We start from the raw sequence: 24,491 nt of genomic DNA, 5'->3' as shown, positions 1-24,491 counted from the left end.
TTGGGGTCTCCCTCTTGCTCAGGCTGGTCTCGAACTCCTGACCTCAAGCAATCCTTCGACCTCAGCCTCCTAGAGTGCTAGGATTACAGGCGTGAGCAACTGTGCCTGGCCACCCCTTTGTATTTGTAACATCTTTATTTGTACTCAATCTCAGAATGAATCCTTCATCACCATCCTCCTCACTTTCACCTGGAGACCTGATCTCTGCTTGCTGCGCTCCTTCCTTGAGGCCTTGTCTGCTCTGCTGTGATGTTCCTCATCCTCTCTCTGGATTTCTCCCCCCTAAACTCCTTGAAAATCTCCTAGTCAATGAGCACAATAAGTTATTTAAATCTCCTTCTAGGAGCTGAGGATGACCTGACCATTTCTTGGGGGCCTTATGGATAGGAAATTGTGAGCTGCAGTTATATTTTTGTGCTATATTTCTATGCCCTCTCTCATATCTGTACCAATTCTCCCCACCTCACCTCTCTTTTGTGGAGTACAAGGAAGAAACAAAAAGAAATAGGTACATTCCTGTGTTGTGGTGATATTGACTAAGGTATTCACAATTTATCGGAGCGGTATCTTATGGTGACCCCTGGGTGGGGTAGGAGGTTGGATCTACCTTAGCACCAAACATTCCCTACAGAGGGAGTCAATATGTCTCATATATGTGTGTTGACTATTCTGTCAATTGTATGTAGATGCTCTTGTTCACACAATTTTAATATTTTAAAAGCACTGATGCATTTATAGTAGTTTTAAAAAATTATTTTATATTTCTTAAATTAACAGTCTGTTATTTTTTTGAGATGGGGGTCTTGCCATGTTGCCCAAGCTGACCTTGAACTCCTGGGCTCAAGTGATCCTTTTGCCACAGCTTCCTGAGTAGCTGAGACGACAGGCACGTGCCACCGTGCCTAGCTAAATTATCCGATATTAAAAGGAATTTAATGACACTTGATAAATTATTTTTCTTTAAGTTGGAAAATGGGTCCCACTACTTGAAAAGATTGGAAATGAAGGCCTTAGAATATTCTTATGTTAATAATTCCCTCGTAAAGAGACTTCTTTATCAAATGAAGAGTAAAACATAGGGGATTCTTAGTTTGGCTATTATTTTATGTTGCAAAACTTAAAACATATGCATGCATATTAGTAATTCTTTGTTCACAATGCTGACTTCTAAATGGTACTGTTTTAGATGTGTGAATAATTAAGTACACTAATTTTCTGCCTTTATTTCTTACCTCAGATTGCAGACAGCATTTCAAATGGTTTTCGATGCTACTATTATTGTTCTTATGGCCAATAAATAAAAGTATTTTGAAACATGGTTAATGTATTAACACCAAAAAAAAGAGTAAATAATAAACAATAGAATGTTGCTACAAAAACAAAGCAAAAATTTTACTGTTTACAAAGTAAATAAAACCCGCTAACATTGTAGGGTATGCCGTTAGCCCTTCAGTATTTTCATATGAGTATATGAAGAAGATTTTTTTTTTTTTGCATTCATAGTAACAATAATAATAACAACAATAGCTACCATATGGTGAATATTTATTATATTTAAAACACTCTTTTAAAATAATCCTTAAGCCAGGATTATTGTCCTTAGTATATTGAGGAGCTTTTCTATAAAACCTATGTTCTTAACCCCTACCCTGTATTGACTCCCTACAAAGAAAGTCAAAGAATTAAGAGTACTTCTAGATAAAGTTTTATCAAGAATGTGATGAAGATACAAACATGGTTTAAAAATATCAGACACATTGGAAACTTCTGTAGATTAATCCAAAGCTTAATTGTATTTAATAGGTTATTTATTATCTTTTCAATGAATAATTTATGAGAATTTTCCATCATTTTTTTAACTTAAATGTCTCCAATCATAGGATAATATAAGCTTTAGTAGAAAATCAACTGATGATGATTAAAATGTGATAGAACTATCCAAATCTGAGGTCTATGCCAGAAACAAAACAACATAATAAAAATGCATTTTCTCATCTATGTGCCTGCCAAATTGCAATTTTTAAATTCAGGTTAGCCTTCATGAAAAGGGTCTTTTTATAAAATGATAGTGTACAATAAAAGCACAGAAATGTAATAAAAACACTTGGGATACAGTTTGTTGTGTGCTTCATTTAAAGGGTGGAATGGATAATGACTGAGAAGTGATATTAGCAAGATGGTGGAATAGGAGACTTCTATCCTTTCACAAAAACAAAAATTCTTTAACCTATCTCCAGACAAAAGCCTCTTTGTGGGAGCCTTGGGATTCAGGTAGGATTATGAAACACTGGTGGAGCCAAAGACCTAGGAGGGTCATTTTGAGAGTACAGATCTGCATCCAGATGGGAGACCGGCTGATCATGCTCCTGGGTTCAAACCTGGAAACAGTCTCATTCCCCAAATAGTTTGATTGCAGTCCTGTGTGGCCTGAACCTGCAACCAAAAACATCTGCCAAGGGGTTCAGGAGGAATCAGACATACTAGTGCCTTGGGAGAAAGGCTTGCCTGCCTACCAGCATCGGTCTCAGCAGTGGACCCAAAAGTTACCCTGTAACTCAGCTCCAGCCCCTTTCAGCTGTGGTCCCAGATTAGTACTTCTCAAACAAGGACCCCGAGGGAGAATCACCCATATGAACCACTGGGACAGGCTTACTGCCCTCTGTCCCTCAGCAGATCCTCTCTGCTATAGCCTTTATCCTGCCTATTTGGGGAACTGTTGGGAAACACATCCATCTGAGCCTCCAGGACAGGCTTGTTTCAACCCCTCTTATAGTCAGGGAACTATCCCAAAGGCACAGAAATCTGCTAGGAGACTCACCCACCTGAGCCACTGGGACAGACTTGTCAGCCTTCATTCCACAGCTGATCCTAAAAGAGCCCTACCTTGGCTCCAGCCCATCTCTACTACAAATTGGTAATAATCATGTCCATATAGAGAACTGCTGTGAGATGAGCCAGTTTGAGCTACTGGGGCAGGATTGTCAGCCTCTGTCACACCAGAGATCCTGAACAAATCTCAACAGCAAGTAGGCACTAGCTCTGCCACACCAGGAGTTTAATCAACGCTCCCTATAACCTCAAAGCCCTTCCCTAGACCTTACCCAGGGAGGAGGAAGATCTCAACTATGCATTTCTACTAAGTGTACCAGTTGGTTCATTTATCCCAGTCCACTTAACCTTGGGGGCTATCTCCAAATTTGTCCAATTGCTCAACTGAAATAGCGTTACTTTCTGCCCAGGGAACACATCCTGTGGCCTGCCAGATCAGAGGTAATTGTCGTGCCCATCCAGCAGCTCAGCCTGGTTGCAAAACTTAGCTAGTCATTTTGCCAGATAGTAGAACCTAGCCAGTTGCTCCACATGAATTCAGAACAAAGGTAGAAGCCCAGCCATCTAAAGAACCTTCCAAAGTCATTATCAGCTGGCCCATGTAGAATCATAGGCTAAACTAAGTAGTGAAGATCTATCCCTGCCAAAGCACACCTGTAAAATCCAGAAAAGGTGGCTGTCTCCACAAATGCACAAACACTAGTGCAAGAACACATGGATTACAAAGAATCAGGAAACCATGACACCTGCAGAAGAAACTAACAAAGCTTCAACAATGGACCCCAAAAAAGGGAAATCTATACATGACAGGAAAAGAGTTAGAATAATCCTCTTAAAAATTGAATGAACTCCAAGAATAAACAGATAAACAATTAGATGAAATTATACATGAATGAAATGAGAATTTTGACAAAGAAATAGAGAAAAATAAAAAAAAGTAGAAATCCTAAAAAAGAATATAATAACTGAACTGAAAAATGAAATAGAAAGTTCCAACGGAAAACTCAATGAAGCTGAAGAAAGAATCACTGAGCTTGAAGATATTACATTTGAAATTACCTAATCATAGAAGTGAAAAGAAAAAAGGAATGAAGAAAATCTTCAAGAATTTTAGTACCATCAAGAGACCTAACCTATGCACAATAGGAATTAAAGGAGACCTCAGCCTTTAGTTGTGGGATCTTGGACAAAGACTTAAACTTCCCAAATTTCAGTTTTCTATTTTGTGAATATGGGTACAAAATTTTTTACTTTCTTTTGGTGAAATATGTCTAAAAGTGCCTGACAGTTCTGCCACACACTGTATAGGCAAAATAACTTTTCATGATATTCATAGAGAGCAAGTAAGTCTAAGGACAGAAAACCTTGAAAAGTCAGAGAGTCTATGGTTCATGTGTAAGTCATGCGGCAGAAGCAAGGAAGGTAACATTGTTCGTTTGCAGGGGTCCAATGAGTTGAATGGGAAGTGATACTTGTTTTGAGTCATCTCTCTGTAGGTATACGTAAGAAATTTTTACAGAGACAAACAACTAAAATAGTTGGTCACTGTATGTAGACTATTTTCTCAGGTAGCATAAATCTCTCCTGGAGGAAAACAGAATGCAGAAAGTAGGAGAAAGAAGATTCTTCCACTCAACAGGCTAAAGAGAAAAGAGAAGAGGAGCAGAATTTTAATGTCAAAATGAAGACCTGTGTTAGACTGGAGTTTTGGCTCAGACATTGCATGACTCCCAACATTTACACTTTAATATTTTCTGTTAATAAAGAGTATGTTAACATATTGGATAGAAAGGAAATTTTAAAGATCCCTGAAACTTAATTATTTAATCCATCTTTGCAATTTTTTCCACATTCAAAATATAGTCCTAAATGAAATGCCCTTTTTAAGTAATTTTATAAAATTTAAAATTTCAGCTTGCTATTCTCTATAAGTCTATATTGTTCATCAGTCTTTTAACATTTTTTTAAAATTGTCTCTTCTCTCTTAGGTCAGACTATTTTTTAAGTCAGAATATAGAATTGAGGGAGATTTGGAGAAAGGACAGAGATTAGGGTACAAGACTGTCAGAAAAGAATAGAGAGAAAATAAATGAAATTTTGGTCATGTGGAGACCTACACATTGATGGCTATGTCATTTGGACAGGAGAGTGTTCAGAGTTTTTGAACATTTAGAAAAATAGTTTTCAATAACAATTCACTTTATTTTTAAGTGAGACGGATGTTAAGATCAAATATTTGACATTTGACCATCCTCAGTTTAGTATCAAGTATTACAGACAGCAGAATTCACAGAGAACAGCTATTGATTTATAAATATCATTTAAATTAAAGTGCTCGGGATTGTGGATATTTTTCACAGTGATGTACACTTAAGCAAACATTCACTTACTTAACAATTGTGTGTCCAGGGCATCGTATTGTGCTAAGCACTGTAAAGCAAATAAAATATATTTTCCACAGTTTTTTATACTCAGTAAATTTTCAGTACAATTGAAACTGCAGGATGAACTAAGATGATCAGTGTTTCAAGAGCTGAGATTAAATGGATGGTGTGTACAGTAAGTGTAATAAGTTTCCAAAGGAGAGAAAGGTCACCACAGGAGCAAGAGTGACCAAGGAGCTTCAGGGAAGATGAACGATTTGAGCTGAGCCTGGAAGGTTACTTCGGATTTAGAAGGTAAACAAAGGTCAACAGAAGTATGACATAGTCAGCTAGAAGGATCGATGCGTGTTTAGTCAACAATGAGTGCTCCATCTAGATATCATACAAGTTTTGCGTTGGGGGGATATAAAAGGTAGGTTATAGCTAGATTGTATAGCACTTTAGGTATCAGGCTAAGAAATTTAAAATTTAAAGAGATTATTAAAATTTTTTATTGATATAATAAAATGGAATTTCAGAATTTTTTGTGCAGGAGAGATTAGAGGAAGAAGAGAACAAGGAAAGACATATAGCAGCAGATCAAAGTAACCCATAGGTGAATTAATAGGAAATGTTGAATAGGATTTTGAGAATAATAAAAGTAAAGGGAGACTAAAAGGATTTGTTGGTGATTTTCTATATATGAGAAAAAGGATAAGTTGAAATATAGAAATTATAGAGAAGTTTGATCATGGGTTACTTGAGGATGGTGGAACAATATTTAAGTAATTCAGAATGAGAGGTGGTTTTAGTGGAAAGAAGACGACTGCATTTTATAACTGTTGAGTTTAAAAAAGATGTCAAGATATTAGAGTACAAATGCCCATTAGGCAGTTGGAAACACATGAATAGAGTTCAGAGAAAGTTTAAAAATAGAGATATAAATTTAGGAGTAATTCATATTATCTTTGAAGTTTCAAGACTGAATGAATTAGTTTCAAGAGTTAAAGCCCTGAATACTGGAAAATCTTCATGTTTAAGGGCTAAGGGTAAAGCCAACATTTATTAAGCTACTACATACACATCTATTTTAAACTTATAAAAGCTAAGGAAACCTCAGGAATAGTGCTGTCTAAGAGGTTTAGAGATTGTACAGAGAGTGAAGTTTCATGGGGATCATGGGAATAGAAAAATTCAAAAAGGATGTTGGCTGTTAGAAAGAGATCATTGAGAATAGGTTTATGGAACAATTTATGATTTATTTCATTAAGAAATAATTGATAATCTTTGAGGGTCAATGTTTCCTTGGTAAAAAAAAAAATCACGAAACACAATAGAATATCTAGATATGGGCCAGGTACTCTTCACTATTCATTGCTTTGCATCTTATTCTTTGAAATGTGAGATAAATGTATAAGGGGCCAACTCTGGAGGAACAATTTTTATTCATGCAATGTGTGCCAGATACAATTGATAAGATGACTGTTATTAGGAAATCATCCTTTATTAAAAATCGTCCTTTATTGCCGTTTATTTACATTGAAGTGTATCTAGGATGTAACAAAGACAAACTGTCTTTAAGTATCTAGATTTAAAAAAAAAAAACAACCCTCATTTGTTATCTTCACCAAGTCTAAGTGTTGTCTCTGTTCTGTTCTGACAGGCACCACAATTCACTAGGTGCCAAGTACAGAAGTCACGTTGTGTGTCGAGTGCCCTTTGGGACATTAGAGGAACTAGCCCCTTTGGAATATTTCTCAAAAGTGTTGTCCGTGAACCTCTTGCACCAGAGAACCTTCTGGAATGCTCATATTCTACCGCAGGAGAGAGGAAAACAAGTCTAGAGATGAAAGAGTAGACGAATCCATGAGATCAGAAGACTGTAAACATAGACACAGATATCCCAATTCACCCTTACAGAGTCAGAATTGCTTGCAGTTGCACCCAGGAACCTGTATTTTTAAAATACAGGTTCCTTGATACCCTCATACACATTAAAATTGCAAACAATTGTTTAAATAAAAAAATAAAAAGTAGTAAAATTTTAGTGTTTGTGTATTTAGCCTTGAGTTCTTATTGTTGTGTTGACTCTATTTCTCTCTCTCTCGTTAATTTTCATATAGAAACTATTCTTCCCATTTTGTGTCTTATGAAAAGATTAAATAGTACCACATTTGAGGTGTCTTCTGTTGTCCTGACATTATTTGCTCCTCATTCGAAATAGCTTTTTATTCTGTGACAGTGTAAGAGACTCTGACAGTGTGGGTAGATTCAGTGTCAAAAGAGAGTTTCATGCCACTGATAATGTTTAGATCCTTTCGGAATGCTGATATTCTGGAGCAGGAGAAGAAAACAGCCCAGAAAGCACACAGACTAGAGGCATCCATGAGGTCAGGAGAAAATTCACAGAGAGACATTGCAGAAGTCAATGGAAGGGAGCATTTTAAAGTAGGATACGTGGGAAAGTGTTAGAGAGATTTAAAAAAAAACATTTCAAATCTAAAATGATTTTTGTTTCTTTGTCATACAAACTGAAATGGTATTTTTAAAAAATCTTTTCCCAGCTTCTAAATAACTGCAGTACTTCACTAGTCTCTGTTCACTAGAGTAAATCATATTGTGCTGCTTTGAAAGGAAAAGAATTTTAGCAATTTTGTTTAAGCTTGTGATCTCACAGGAGGAGAGTAATTCTTAGAGCGAAGCTTCACAGATTTAATATAAGATAAACAATTCTTTTCATGAAACTTAAAATTAAATATAACAGAATTGTGGGCACAATAATTCATTTTAATATTAATATAAAATCAAGCACAACTTCTTTAGTCTGATTACTTTGGCATGTGAACATACCAGAGGATCAAAAAATAAACAACAATTAGCTAAAACTTGAAATGAGCAAAGAAAATATGCTGACAATTTATAGAGGAATTTGTCATTTATATTAAAATATTATTTCTGTTTTTAGATAAGGAGCAGAAATAAAATAGTCATTTAAAAGAAGCTGTGAAAAATGCAATGCATGAGAACTTTGTTGTGATGATTTTTGGAAAGTGAGAAAAATCCTAGTTCTTAGTTGTTCACATGAGAAGTAATTTACATTCCTTCATTTAACAAAGTATTCATTATACGCCTGCTATGTACTTGGCCCTATTCTATACACCTTGGGTTACAGCAGTGATGCAAGGAGAAGAGAAAGTAAGGTAGGAAAGAAAAATTGTAAGTGACAACAAAGAGGAGTGGTGTTGCAGTTTTACACATGGGAGTCAAAGAGGACTTTGCTGAAAAGGTGATAGTAAAATACAGTCATTCAGGACATGTGAGCTTGAGCCATGGAGAATATTGAGCCATGAGGCTGGGAAGAACATTCAAGATAAACAGAGTAGCAGATACAAAGGTCCTGGGGCAGCAACATGCCTGCCATATTCAAGGAACAGCAAGGAAGTCACTGGGGTTGGAACGAAGTGATGGAGGGAGTCTGCAGTAGGAGATGATGCTGGAGAGGTCAAGGGGACCAGATTGGGAGGGTCTCAGAAGTCATTAACAAGTACCTTGGCTGTCATTTAAGTGATTTGAAGCTCCTTCCCCAAAGGAATATGAAGAGAGGAATAACAGGATCTGACTTTTATTCTCAAAGGAACATTCTGGCTGCTAGGTTAGGAAGAGATTATGAAGAAATACGGGCAGGGAGAACTGTTAAGAAGCTACACCAGCAATTCAGGTAAGAGATGATGGTGGCTCTAACCAATGGTGGTAGCAGTGGAGGTGAAGAGCAGTGGGATTCTAGATTTATTTTGAAAGCAGACTGACAGAATTTGCTGATAAAATGGATGTATTTTGTGGGAGAAGAAGAGTCAAAATGAGTCTAAGGATTTTAACCTGAGTAATGAGGAGGGTGAAGGTGTTATTTACTGAGATGAGAAATATTACAAAAGAAGCAGGTTTAGGGGGACAGTCATCAGAATTTTGATTTGGTGCATATTAAGTTTGAGGTGCTTATCATATTTCCACTAGAGTTGTTGAATAATCAGTTGTACATGCAGCTCTGGATTTTAGGGGAGAATTCCAAGCTGGAGTTGCAGATATGGAAGAAAAAGTCATGTAAGTGATATTTAAAGCCATGAGGCTAGAGGAAGAAAAAGAGAAGAGGTCTAGGACTGAATTCTCACAGAGAGATTTTAGTGCCAGCAGGTAGATTGAGAAGTTAGACTGAAAGTAGTATTACTACATTATTAATAGCTTTCTGCAAGCATTGACAATGTATAGGCTCTAGTGGACCTAAGTGGTTTTTCACTTTTTATAGGATTCCTTTGGTCATTTGCTATTTATCCATAACTTGATCTCTGTCTTCAACTGTTGCTGTTTCACACTCGCTGCCCTCCCTTCATGCCTGCATCACACTCATTTTGAATATCCTCATTGGCAGTGCAACTTCATTTGAGTGTAAAATGCATTTTTGAAAACTTTCGAAAGTAATTTGGGGATCCAACTGGGGAACGAAATGGGTAATCAGGTTGGTTAATATTGTTTTTGATCAAAAATTAGGTGTGACCAAGTTTACTGTATGGTTTATATGGCTGATCCAAAAGCAATTTCAACAGGCTTGCTCTAAAATGTTTTGAGCGATGACAACATTACTGGAATAAATACATAGTTTCCAAGAAGACTATGTTCAAGGCCATCATATATCATATACATACCTAAGTTGTTACCTTGATTAATATTTCTTAACATATTGTTTTATCAGATGATAAATTATGTTTATATAGATGCTTAAAATCCATAAACATGCATGTATCCATAAATAATATCTAATGGAGTGTTCATTTTCCAATGTAAGAGTTTCTTAAACAACTGTTATTTTAATTTAAGAGGATTACTTTACCAAAAGCAAATGGAAAATAATTATTTTAATGAGTAAAAGATTTATCAAAAAAATTTAAAATATTTGTCCAAATATTACAAAAATTGCTGATTGTGAACACCACAGATTTACAAATAAGCATCCTTGGATGTCTGGCTAATGCTAAGTTTGTAACAAATGTATCCTCTTCAAATTATGCCACTTATTTGTTCACTGAACAAATACTAATATTTATTAAGTACTGGTATGTTTCAGATGCATGTCATGCAGAGAAGAGTTTTCTCCTTTAGATCCTTCCAAATGCATCCCGAGAGATTCACATGCTTAAAGAAAAGAGCCAAATTGTGTCACTGACTTTCTCCACATCCGGTGTAGTCATCTGGGGAGTTACGTGGAGGACACATTTTCACTAGACTTGAGGAAGATTGGAAGAGATGGTGAGGTTTAGAGTTCTCCTTTTCTGCTTACTGCACCCAGTCTCGGATCATTAGTCACTTACCCTGAAACATACAAAGCTCCTTCTCTTTCATAATGATGTAGCCCAATTACTATCCTTGCCTCTGACTTGACCCATCATTAAGTGGGGTGTAATAGACAGTGGAGTGTTCAGTTTTCCTTAGAGGCTAACTACATATTTTGCTCTAGGTTCTGGGAATGAGAAGATGGGATTCTTGTTCTCAAAAAAATGATCATCTTTTGGGGAGAAAGAAATATGCATAAGTGATTACATCAGAATATGATAACTATTAGGATGCTATAAACTCTATAAACTCAAGGTACAGTGAGAAGTGGGGGAAAACCCTAAGGGTTCTTGGCTTCACAGAGAAGGTACTGGCCCTTCGCAAAAAAGTAGAGTCAATCCTCCAAAAAGCTCGGCATGATGAGCTAGGTGGAAATCCTTGGGACACTGCCTTTTTTTCTTTTAGGCTTTATCTTCCAGCTATTCCTGCTTTTTCAGAGCCTTTTCACTAGTTTTACCCTGACACTTCATTTTAAATAAAGTCCAATGTTCATTCTAGGACTTTCCCTGTGAAATATTTTATAGTCTTTACCCCCAGGGTCACAACCATACTGAGGCAAAAACATTATAATTGGCTCATCGTTGCTTACTTAAAATTGGTCACTATACTCATTCTTCTTATTAATGTTGACACTAATTGCCCAAAGGAAGTAAATGATTTCTAAATGTAGGTTTACATGGTTCTTATTATATATAATAAACTTACGATGTTTTTCATGTGTTTCACTAGTATGGTCAGCTTCACATCCTCATATGATATGACTAATTGCACCTGAGGTTTCTTGTCAGAAAACTTCTCACCTGATAAAACAATAGAGTTCCAGTGAGTTAATTTGGAAGCAGCTCATCGCAGAATAAACCAACATTTAAAGACTAAAACAGGACCAATGAATAATATATAGGAAAAACATTCTTCAGATAATGTTGGAATCTTAATACTCTTCAGGAAGCAGAGTTGGTTGCATAGAGGCGGGATTTGTGTCTAATCTTCCTGAAGTAACTCTTCCTCCTAAATTCCATGTGGGTTTTTTTTTTTTTTTTTGATTGGTGCCATTATTTCCTCAATTACTTAAGCTTAAAATCTCAGGGTCATTTTTGGCTCCGATTTTCTCCTTAATGTTCAGTATAATGAGCTTAAAGTATTAGAGATCACAGAGGTTAAAAGCATAGACTTTAGAAGTCAGTGAACCTGGGATTCAAGTCCCAGCACTACTACTTATGACTGTGTCATCGTGACTAAATCAACTTTATGTAAAATGGAAATAATAGTTAACTACTTCTGGGTAGTTGAGATGATTAGCTGATAAAATTCAAAAATGGTCACATCATAAGTGCTCAATTAAGTGTTTGTAAAATTACTAATAGTCTTTCTTTACATATTTGCACTCATCTCTTCCTGTCTTGTCCCATAGCACCTAATTCAGAATCATATAAACCTTTTGCCTGAACTACTAGAACATTTTCTTACCTTCCCCCCAATCCAAATCTATTTGTACACGATTACCAATGTAAGTTTCATACAGCAACTTTTATAAAATTACTTCTGATTGAAGTAACTCTCATAGCTTTCCATTGCCTATGAAAAAAAGGTCTAAATTTCTCAGCCTTGTATTGTTGCTTCTTTTTTTTTTAATTTATTTCAGCATATTATGGGGGTCCAAATGTTTAGGTTACATATATTGCCTTTGCCCCACCTGAGTCAGAGCTTCAAGCGTGTCCATCCCCCAGATGGTGGACACTGCACTCATTAGGTGTGAATACACCCATTCCATCCTTCCGCCTCCCACCTGCCTGAAAGCTGATGAATGTTACTACTATCTGTGCACATAAAAGTATTGATCAATTAATACCAATTTGATGGTGAGTACATGTGGTGCTTGTTTTTCCATTCCTGTGATACTTTACTTAGAAGAATGGGCTCCAGCTCTATCCAGGATAATACAAGAGGTGCTAGACCATCACTCTTTTTTGTGGCTGAGTAGAACTCCATGGTATAGAGTAGAACTCTATACAATATACCACATTTTATTAATCCACTCATGTATTGATGGGCACTTAGGTTTGTTTCCACATCTTTGCAATTGTGAATTGTGCTGCTATAAACATTTGAGAGCAGATGTCTTTTTGATAGTATGTCTTTTGTTCCTTTGGGTAGATTCCCAGTAATGGGATTACTGGATCAAATGGTAGTTCTACTTGTATCTCTTTGAGATATCTCCCTATTGCTTTCCACAGAGGTTGTACTAGTTTGCAGTCCCACCAGCAGTGTATGAGTGTTCCTATCTCTCTGCATCCACACCAACATTTATTGTTTTGGGACTTTTGACAAAAGCCATTATCACTGAAGTTAAGTGATATCTCATTGTTGCTTCTTATTACTGTGTTTTATTCCTCTATATTATTCTATACTGTCATACTTATGTTTAGTTCTACAAACATGCTCTACTCTTTCCTTCTAGTCATTTCTTTAATTATTCCCTTCACTTGAAAGGATTTTGTTAACCATTTTTGTCTACTAAACTTCCACCTTTCTTCAAAGCCTAGTAAAAATGCAAAATGGTTTCTGTGGTCACCTCTCTGTGAACTCTCCGAACACAGCCCTTATCATTTAATATTTATGTCATAATTATTTTACATGTTTCAATTTGTTTAGTGGATTATGGTCTACCTCAGGGCCTGCTTCTTTTCCCTGTATCTCTAAAGGACATGAGCCAACACTTGCTCCATTAATGTACACAATAAATATTTATTTAATAAAAAAATAACATTCATTTTTCTTTTGAGTTGCATCATTACATCATTAAAATGAGAACTTTCGTTTTTTAATTAGAAACTCTGGTTTATAGCCCAAAGATTAAGCATAATTTACAGTTTTACTAATATTTTCCTTGATAATCTCTGGTTGTATATTCTCTAAGGAAATTCAGAGAGAAGAAATGTACTAATAACAAAAAATTTGTCAGTATTCAACTGGGGGCTTATTGTGGTCCATATTGTTTTCTGATAGTCAATCCTAATTCTCTAATCTTCTCTACTATTTGAAAATTACACCTGAGCAGTATGGTTTCTCCCCCAAAGCCTTGTACATGTCTATTTGAGTAGTTTACACATTGTATATAGGCAATCTTAATGAATTTTATTGTCAATAATGTGAATTACTGACATTGGAAATAGTGTTTTTGGCAACTGAAATGATAATTACATAAATATAATAAAATTACTTAAAATACTTTGATTACAATAACAGAGACATTGTGAGTTAGATATAGTATGAGTTAATTCTGAATGCAGAATTGAAGTAAATTGCATTTCATAATAAAAAAATGTTGTTGAACTTTTGTTATAAAGGTGCTAAAAATACAAATGACTCTTTTATGCACAATGAACATTATATTTGAATTAAAGAGTGAAAGAATTATTAAGCAGAAACTCAGTGTGTTTAATCAGAAAAGTTTTAATTCAAAGGCAGAAATTAGCATAAATTTATGATTGAGTGCCTAAATAGTAGTAAAGGTACAGCTGCTACTTGAACTGACTGAAGATGATATTCCACTCTAGACCCTTTATGCAAGATTGGTAACCACAGTGTCCAGCAAAACATGCCAGAGTTCAGAACCCAGTGAAAATTCATGCCACTGGGAAGTCTTAGTAGTTATTGTAGTTGCAGTAGTAGAGAGATTTAATACTTCTATAAGTCTTACTGTGTGCCAGGCTAACAGCTTATGTACAGTTACTCACTAAATCCTCACAGCAAATCCATGAAGTTTGTATTATTGTCTTTTTATACATGAGGAAACTAAGGCACTTGGTCCAAAGTCATGCAGACAACAAATACAGGAATGAATGATCTCTGAAGTCTATGTTCATAACATCATGCTGTAAGGGAGCCAAAAAGGGGGGCGTGACATAGGGAAATAGTTTATACGAAGAACACAAGAGGGAGAATTTGAGAATAGGGACAAGAAGATGCTAGACTATTTGGGTCTTCTGCTTCAAGTTAGTCTGAGGGATTTGACCACGTTTAGTGAAACCATTGATAGTAACCCCAAGAACTGTTAAAATATTATTGATCCTACAGATGAATACATTGCACTACAATAGCTAACACATTGCTTATTATGAATAACATGTCTATTGGCATTAAAAATACTGTTTCAAATTTTAACTTTTTTTCAGATGATAATATAGTCATATGATTTAAAATTATTTTAAAAATATATAGTAAAAAGTCTTCCTAATATCTATCCACCCAGTTCTCCCCCACCCTATTATTTTATCAGTTTCCGTATATCCCTCCAGAGGCAGACATATCCTTCTAGAGTTGCTCCGTATAAACGATATGAATAAGTATTTCTATTTCCCCCTTTTCTACAAAAGGCAGAGCATATTCACTATTCTGCACAAAGATCTCGGAGATATTTTTACATCAATAATACAGATATTTTTTATTTTCCAAAATACAGTTTCATAGTATTCCATTAAATGAAAGTACTTTATTTAATCAGTTTCCTATTGATGGCAGGTGGGCTGTTTCCAATGTTTTGTAGCTATTACAAATCATGTTGCTGTAAATAGCCTTGTACATGCATCACTTTGTACCTGTGCACAAATATCATGCACTAAATTTCCAATAGCAGAATTGCTGGTGAAAGAGTATTAGCATTTGTAATTTTGATAAATGTCGCCAAATTATCTTCCATGGAGGTGGTACCAATTTGCATTATCACAGGCAGTGTATAAGAGTGCCTGCTGATTTATAACAAAGCTTGTTAATTAAATTTTTGGGTTTTTGCCAATCAGATGAGGAAAAAAATGGTGTCACTGTAATTTAATTTGCGTTTCTCTTATGAGTGAGGTTGAGTATCTTTTCACTTGGTTAAGAGCCACTTGTATTTTCTTTTTTGTGGGTTATCTTTTTACACTCTTTACCAAATTTTCTATTTGGTTTTTGGTGTTTTTCTGACCACGTTCTAAGAGAAGGTTTTGTGTCAAATAATCAACCTTTTGTCTTGAAGTATTGCCAATATTTCACCCATTTTGTCACTTATCTTTACTTTCTTTTTCTTTTTTTTTTTTTTGACTTTGTTATAGTGTCTTATGCCATGCAGAATTGTTATGGCTTCTGGATTTGGAGACATAGCTATAGCAGTTCATTTTAAATTATAAAGAGGTTTTTTGTGTTTTCTTTGTCACATGTGTGGTTTCATTACTTCATTTAAAATCTTCCCTCTATTTGTTATTTATTCTGGCACATGGTATAAAGTATTTATCCCAACACCATTTGTTGAATTTTTCTTTACTTTTTTGGGTCACATACTATTAAATTCCTGAATGAATTTGGCTCTACAAATATTTATGGAACATTATATTATGTTCCATTTATGCATCTGTTTATACACTGACAACACACTTTTAATAATTGGGGTTTTGAAATGTGTTTTTGTATCTGGTAGGGCTTGTCTTCCCTCATTACTCTGATTTTACTAAGTTTTCCTGGTTTTTCTTTGTTTCTGAACTATAAAATTAGGTTATCTAGTTAAAAACAAATCTGTTAATATTTTTTAAAAATTATATTAAGCTTCAAAATTAATTGGAATATATGACATCTTTAAGATGTTTAATCTTCCATCCAAGAACATAATATATCTTTCCATTTGTTCAAAGTAGCTTTCAAATTCCTAAGTAGTGTTTTAAGGTTTTCCTCATTTGGTCTTACACATTTCCCATTGAATTATTCCTAGGTATTTTTTTTTATTACTATTGTAAATGGGATCTTTTCTTCTTTTATATACTCTAACTAGTTATTTTATACATATGAGATATTTATTTTTATGTATTATATTTATATATAATAGATAGCTATCATATATGTTAATATAATATATGCTAGCTATCCATCCATACATCAATTTGGTATCTGATACTTTTATTGAATTCTCTTATCATTTGTGGTAGACTTTTAGCTGATTCTTATTATTCTAGGTATATGATAGTATTACTTACAAAGACTGCTCATATGGTCTTCCTCTTGTCAAGGTTTATGCTTCTAATTTCTTTCTCTGTTTTACTTAGTCATTTCACAAATATTGATTGACCTATTATGGACAAGGCACTGTTCTGGGCTCTTGGAATAGATTAGACAAAATTCCTCTCTTGGCACTCTATAGTAGCAGGGGAGACATGCAAAAAGTAATAAGCATAATAAATAAGTAAAAGTTATAATATTCTGAATATAATAAATGATAAGAAAAAAATCTCAGAGTAGGATAAGGGCATTGGGGGCTTCCAGAATAAGGGGCAGTTTGCAATTTTAGATGGGCTGATCAGGGTAGTTGTTTTTGAGAAAATAAATTTTGAGCAAAGAGTTGCAGGGGGTAAAGGAATGAGTCATATGTTAGAGCTGGTACATTCAGCACAATGTAAAATCATCGTGCTGAGCCTGGACATGGTGCCCTATTCTATGCCTTAATAGGGATGCTTTTCCAGTACCTCCCTGTCATGCCTGATGTGGGCTTTGGAAAGCCAAAATGAATATATTTCCGCATGTAAAGGCATTATCTATTAATTTTTATTTTTAATTTTTTTATACTTTTTAACTTTAATTTTTAAATGACACATAACAATTGTACATATTTATGGGGTAATTAGTAATGTTTCTATACATATAATGTATGGTGATCAGATCCGGGTAATTAGCATATCCATCATCTCAATCATTTATCATATCTTTATGTTAGGAATGTTCAATATCCTTCTAGTTATCTGAAACTATATAATATACTATTGTTAACTATAATTATCTTACAATGTTCTAAAACACCAGAACTTATTCCTCCTATCTAGCTGTAATTTTGTATTCATTAACAAATCTCTCCCTATCTTTCCCTTCCTCCTACTCTTCCCAGCTTCTAGTATACCCTGTTCATCTTTTTACTTCTATGAGATCAACTTTTTTTTATTAATAGTTTCCACATCTGAGTGAGAACAGGCAGTATTTAATTTTCTATTCCTGACTTATTTCACTTAACATAATGTCTTCCAGTTCTATACATGTTGCCAAGAATGACAGGATTTCATCCTTTTAAATTTTTATTTTATTGAGTGTTTTATCAAGAAAGTTCATTCAATTTATCAAATGCCTTTTTCAGGGTCTATAGTAATGACCGTGTAATTTTTCTCCTTAAATCTATTAATACAATAATATTTATTATATATTATGCATAGTACTAATATTGCACTGTTCTTGCATTTCTGGTCATGGTAAATTATATTCCTTTAGCGTGCTGATGGATTATTTTGGCTAAAATTTTATTTACAATTTTCCATTGATATTCATAAGCAAGATTGGCCTGTGATTTCTTATTTGCAACCCTTGTAATGCTTGAAGCTGCTGGTATAAATACTTTATGCACTTCATAAAAATAATATGGAAAATTTTCCTTATTTTTCTTTGCTCTGGAATTGTTTAAATAACAGTGGTATTGTCTACTTTTTAAAGGCTTGGTAGAATCCCTTTGGAAATCATGCAAACTTCATATTTTTTAAAAAACTATAAAAGTTTTGGTTGCTTTTTGAAGCCTCATTTATTTAATCAAATTTAATCTTAGAATCATCTTCTCTTGGGTGAGTAAATTGTTCTTTCCTAGAAAACTATCAATTTCAGACAGGTTTGCAAATTTATTTTCATAGAATTGAACAGGTAGTCTCTTACTGTTCTTTAATTCCATCTCTTTCTATGATTACTTTTTGCTTCTCCTTCAGTATTTTGTTCATTTGCATTTCCCTCCATTCTTTTCTTTAGGTTAGATAGTGACTTATATATGTTATTTTCTACTTTTTACTACTGGATTAACTTATTAGTTCCGCTATTTTCTTTGCTCTGATTCATTAATATCTACTTTTATCTTTATCCATTTTTTTTGTTTCCTTTGGTTTGTTTTGTGGCTCTTATTCCAATTACTCCAATAATTGAGCATTGCTTTGTCTTTCTCTTGTAGTTTCTGAGAGGTAGTACTTCATTTTTGCTGTTGTTGAGAAATTTTGCAAATTTGGTTTGTAATTACTTTTGACCCAACAATTGCTCAAGAGAGATATTTTTAAATTTCCAAACCTAAGTGTCTTCTAGCTTTCTGAAAGTTTATATTAATTTTTTATTTTATTGTATCACAATTAGAGAATACTGTATACACCATTTCTATTTTATATAATTTATTGAAATTTATTTGTGGTCAAATATAAAATCTATTTTCATGGATGTGCATAGATACTTGAAGACAAGATGAATTCTCTATTTTCAGGATAAAGAATTTGATATAAATTAATCAATTTGGCCTTATGAATTACTATTTATTCTGTGGATCTATTTATTTGTTTCCATTTGGTCTTTCATAAATTGAGAGATATAAATTAGAATATCCTGCTACAAGTGTGCTTTTGTGTGTTTCTCCTTGTGTGTTCCATAATTTCTGCTTTATATATGTTGCATCATATTATTTGATAAATAGTCATAACTGCTCATGTCATTATTGAAGAATTATATTCATTATAGTTTAAGGTTCTATTCCTTGTTTAATTCAATGCTTTTTGGCCTAAATTCCTCATTTCATTATTAAGATTGTTACCTCCGATTTCTTTGTATTTGCCTAATATACCTATGGCTATATTTTAATTTTTATCCTTTTTAAATCACTTTGCTTTAGGTTTGTTTTCACATAGTGTTATGATTTGCATTTTTACTTTAATTTGAAAAAAAATTATTCTAAATAGATAAATCCATTTATACTTATTGGTATAACAGATATGTTTTCCCTTAGTTCTATCTTACTGTTTTATGTTTTTATTTTTATGATTCTTAAAGAAAATCTTTCATTAAGTAATTTATTTTTATTTTTATGTATTTATGATACTTAGGAAAATTGTTATTTTTGTTCTAGTAGCTACCTTTATTTAATAGCCTTAGACTGTTAGTTCTTTTGACAATATTTGTTTCTTAGTAGAAACAAAGATAAAATTTGTGCATAATCTTTCTCACTCTACTTTCATCCGCCACCCAATTATATTCAATATTGTGATCTTTCTTACTGTTTCCTCACACTAATATTATGTATATGATTAGATTTTTTTGTTGCTTGATTTCTTAGATTTCAGCTATATCCTTTAACACCCAGCTATTACAGATGAGATAATTAGAGAGAGCCTTCTAACTCATCTATTTTCCATCTTTTCCTCTCCAGATCAAGGACAAGTAAAAGTCTAAAATATTTTCCTAATTAAAAACATGAGGTTATATGATATAATATAGCAAAATGGCTATTATTTTAAAGCTTTCAACTGAAAGTATTTATTTCTAAATAGTTCTATTCCTACGTCTCTTGCTCTTTTGTATCATGACAATTTAAATTGAAAACCTGAGTAGCATACTTCAACCGATAAATAACTGGTCTGGGCTCTACCCAAGCCAAGTAGCTAGAACATTAACCAGTGAGACTCTGGCACGTAGACTACACGGCTCCAAGTTCCCTTATAAATTAACGTCTCAAACGGGAGGTGGTGATATAAAGTAATGCTCGAAAGCTTGTGTTTGCAATTATTTGTAATTATTAATGACATCTAAATATACTCATTAACTCATTCCCTTAACCCTGACAATTGTTGATCATGTTCTACTCCATTACCTATGTTATTATTTCTTTTTCTATTTTTTTTTTTTTTGAGACAGAGTCTCACTCTGTTACTCAGGCTAGAGTGAGTGCCGTGGCGTCAGCCTAGCTCACAGCAACCTCAAACTCCTGAGCTCAAGCGATCCTCCTGTCTCAGCCTCCCGAGTAGCTGGGACTACAGGCATGCACCACCATGCCCGGCTAATTTTTTTTTTTTTCTATATATATTTTTAGCTGTCCATATAATTTCTTTCTATTTTTAGTAGAGGTGGGGTCTCGCTCTTGCTCAGGCTGGTCTCGAACTCCTGAGCTCAAACGATCCGCCCACCTCGGCCTCCCAGAGTGCTAGGATTACAGGCGTGAGCCACCGCGCCCGGCCCTATGTTATTATTTCTAAACTTGACAAAAATCTATCTTCTGTGTGTCAGAGCTGTGTAGTAGTGAAGAATGGATCATTTTATTATGATTTTTTTTGTGTGTGTGGAGGTATTATTTGGCACGGGTGTTATACTAATTTTTGGAGAATAGATTGGATCATGCCATTAGGGAGTTAAAGAATAAACACTTAAGACCAAATCTAGCAACATTCTGGATTTGGTTGAGTCTTGTGTCCGTAATATTTAATGTGATAACTTGTAGAAGATTTTTTTCCCAGGTGAGACTTCAAGAGAATTCTAGTGGTTGGGAGGCCTTGAATTTCCTGTGCCAGGATATTTCCCTATGAAGTCACGAGTGGGAAGAGTAGCCTGATTTTGGATTTGGGGTTTTTTCTCTCTTGTCCTTTTTATAAAAAGCTACCTCAACTGAGAATATCAGTGTGTCTTTCATACTTGCCCTTTCTGCCATCAATCATCTATTCAGTAATTATTTATTGAGCAGCTAGAGTAGGCCAGACACGGTGCCAGGCCCTGGGAATACAATAGGGAGCCACACAGACACGGATTGCCCCCCTCAGGGATTTCTTGTCTACAGATAAACACATAAGCCAGAGTCATCACTGCAGTCAATAAATGTCTGGAAGAAAGAACAGGATAGGAATATAGAGCAAAGATAACTGTGCTGAAATCTGAAGGATGCATAAAAGAATGGAGAAGATGGAAGAGGAGCCAAGGGATCCAGGCAGGCAGAATTGCATCTGTGAGGTACAGAGGAGCTTGTCTTAGTTGAGGGACTGGAAAAGATAGAAGTCAAGCTGCAGAAGGGCCTGACAGTAGACTAGAAAGGGAAGGAGGTGGGGACCAGAGTGTGCTGGGGTGCCGTGATAGGGGTTTTGGCCTTTCTCCTAAGGGCAGGGCCAGCTACATAATTTGTGAGACCCAGTGCAAAATAAAAATTCCAGGACTCTTTTTCAAAAGTTATTAAGAGGCAGGGCGTGGTGGCTTATGACTGTACTCTCAGCAGTTTGGGAGGCCGAGGTGGGAGGAAGGCTTGGGACCAGGGTATTCAGATCAGCCTAGGCAACATAATGAGACCTAGTCTCTATGAAAAAAAAAAAAAAAAAAAAAAAAAAAGTTACACGTGGTGGCGCACACCTATAGTCCTAGCTACTCAAGAGACTGAGGTAGGAGGATTACTAGAGCCCAGGAGTTCGAGGCTGTATTGAGCTATGATTGGGCCACTGCTCTCCAGCCTGGGTGACAGAGTGAGACCCTGTCTCACACACACACACAAAAAAAATACTAAGAATCTTATGACAGTGGCAGCAGGGTATTAACCCAAGTGTGGGACCTTTGTAATTGTCCTGTCCTGTGTGACTGCACAGGTCACTAGTGCATGACATTGACCCTGACTAAGGGCAATGGGAAGCCAAGGAAGAGTTTAAAGTAGAAGAGAGAGATGATTGGATTGACACTTGAGAAAAGATAATTCTTCTATTGCTCTCCCAAGTCATGTTTAGTTAGTAGTAAACATTAGTGTATTAGTATCTCCCAGATCCAGGGTTACATTTTGTTACTAATATGAACTTTATAAGTCACGTGCCCAGATGCATAGTATCCAGAATCCACCATCTTAATTAATTAGCAGAGGTAGTAAAAGGGTGAAACCTGGGATTTTTGCTTAAAGTTTTCCTGTGTAAACCAATATTTTAAAACACTTAAATAACTTTCCCCTGTAATCATTTCACAATTTAAACTCAAATTTTCAACTAACTGACAAGAATACTGCTTAAAATAAATATTGTGCTTCTTGCTTAGAATCAACTGATGGTCTTGACAAAAGAATAAAAATTCAGAAGTACGAAAGAAAATAATTTCAAAAGCACAGAAGGAACAACTTTCTACCAACTCTTGTTTGTTGTAATTTGCATATTCTGCTTTGAAGATGTGTTCTGTTGTTTTAAGATATTAGGTTATATTTAATATGTAGCCTATAACCTAAAAATATTGAAAATCGAATCTTTTGTCAACCATCACGGCTGAAACAAATCTTGATTATTGTATGATGCAAGAGATAAAAACAGAAAAAAATTCTCAACCATTTCAGTTTTTGCAATAAATAACTCTACATTTTTTGTGTGCATGTGTATTTCAAAACATCTTTCAGAGAGATAATACTATTAGCAAAATAAAAAATCTGATAGTGATCTGCAGTTTAATTTCTTGAAACACAGAGAAACAACTTTCTTGAGGGACTTTAATGATAGAATAGAGGTCAAACTAGTTACCTTTTTAAAAAGTCTGACATTTCTAGAATTCTACAACCTCATGTTTGATTTTTTTCAAAATCTGGATTATTCAAATTCATAATACTGATTGTAAAAATTTTCCTTAGCTAATAACATTTTTAAAGAACATATTTATTAGGTGCTTGTGAATTATGACAATAAATAAAGAAACATATTGTATTGCCTACATCATTTTTCCTTAGGTAAGTGCTGTAAAATGTAAGAAATTGCTTTATTTACCTAATATTGTTTATGGTTTGTCTATACAACCAAAGCACCTTAGAGAACGATGTCACACAGTTGGTAAAACATAGAGGAATGAGGGAGATATGGTCTTCATGCATTGATTTAGGATTTGTGAGTATAGCACAAAGCACAGTGGAAAAGTGAGTCCTTGAATTAAAGATACTTTCAGTCTAACAGGAGAAGCAAGGCAGACACAGCATAGATATATAATCTAGTAAACAATTATGCTATATAACCTGATCTGGTTGTAGAGAACTATACACCTAAGAGGTAGTAACTAGGATGTCAGATACAAGCAGGGATGTTAAGCAGGTGGACCTAATCTTAAAGACAGAGAACTAGAAGGCAGAGGTGGATAAAGTGAAGACCAGGAGTGGCTAAAGGAAAGGATGAGGTCTGCAAATTATGGGTTTGCAAATCTTGGTTGAGATAAAAACCAGTATTAGTTATTGGATGGCCACTCTTTGCAATGAAATTATATTACAATTGCTTAAAATTGATAGGACATTCAAAAGAGTATCTGCCCTCTAGGAGAGATGATAGAAATGTTAATTAGAATTAATATACATTTGAAAGAGAATCCGGTAGATAACTGTGCTGGGTTATTTGGCATCTTGGTAAGACTTCATGAGGGAAGTGGAGTATTATTGAACTTTAAAAGATAAAAGAGTGAAACTGCTAGATAATTCATAACCATTATTATTGCCTTATATTTATTTTTGTTGCTTCTTAAGATATGAAGTAAACTACAAGACTTATCTAAGGGGGAAAACAGGAACTCTGTCTCTGGCGTGCAATTCTATTCCAAAGCACAATTAATTAAAATGGGTTAACAGTATGCCATGCAGTTATTATAACCGGACAAACACATCTGGGTTTAATTTAACTTGAACATATTCTAAGGGGTTAAAAATTTTAGGAATGGTTAGGAAAGACTATGAAAACCTTAGTCTTAAAAAGAGATTTTAATTCAAATATTGAAAAAATTTATAAGTGTGATATTTTTTTCACAATTATATTGAAACTCAACCACTACACATAGTACAATGATGAATTTACTTACCTAGGTACACAAGTGTTGATTCTTCAATTGTTTGTTGTACAGGCTCAGAGAGGAAAAAACTAAGTACAGATTCACTCTGAAAAACAAGTCAAAATATAATATTTCTTCATTTCTTCTATTTATTATTCCTATTCACTATTACATAAAAACATTGCCATATGTTAGTTTAAATAGACACCTGTTATAGATTCCATAAATAGAGGAAAATATATTAGCAAGTTGTTTAGTCAATACTATCATTTTACTATAAGTTAAACTAATCTTTCGTGAGATTGAAGGTCTGAT

General features: G+C 34.5%; 1 protein-coding gene across 6 annotated transcripts in view; it reads right to left on the bottom strand.

The window, feature by feature from the left end:
- PIK3C2G (phosphatidylinositol-4-phosphate 3-kinase catalytic subunit type 2 gamma) overlaps window positions 1-24,491 on the bottom strand; it is a 372,544-nt gene that overhangs the window by 17,912 nt on the left and 330,141 nt on the right. For all 6 annotated transcript variants that reach the window (XM_069491534.1, XM_069491537.1, XM_069491533.1 and 3 more), the window contains 2 exons: window positions 24,207-24,282; window positions 11,280-11,374 (listed from right to left, as the gene is read on the bottom strand). In XM_069491534.1, coding sequence (XP_069347635.1) covers window positions 11,280-11,374; window positions 24,207-24,282 — 171 coding nt within the window. The remainder of the gene's footprint in view (window positions 1-11,279; window positions 11,375-24,206; window positions 24,283-24,491) is intronic.

This window comes from Eulemur rufifrons, chromosome 16, assembly GCF_041146395.1.
Source record: "Eulemur rufifrons isolate Redbay chromosome 16, OSU_ERuf_1, whole genome shotgun sequence".
Taxonomy (NCBI): Eukaryota; Metazoa; Chordata; class Mammalia; order Primates; family Lemuridae; genus Eulemur; species Eulemur rufifrons.
This window is presented reverse-complemented; position numbering and strand designations above follow the sequence as displayed.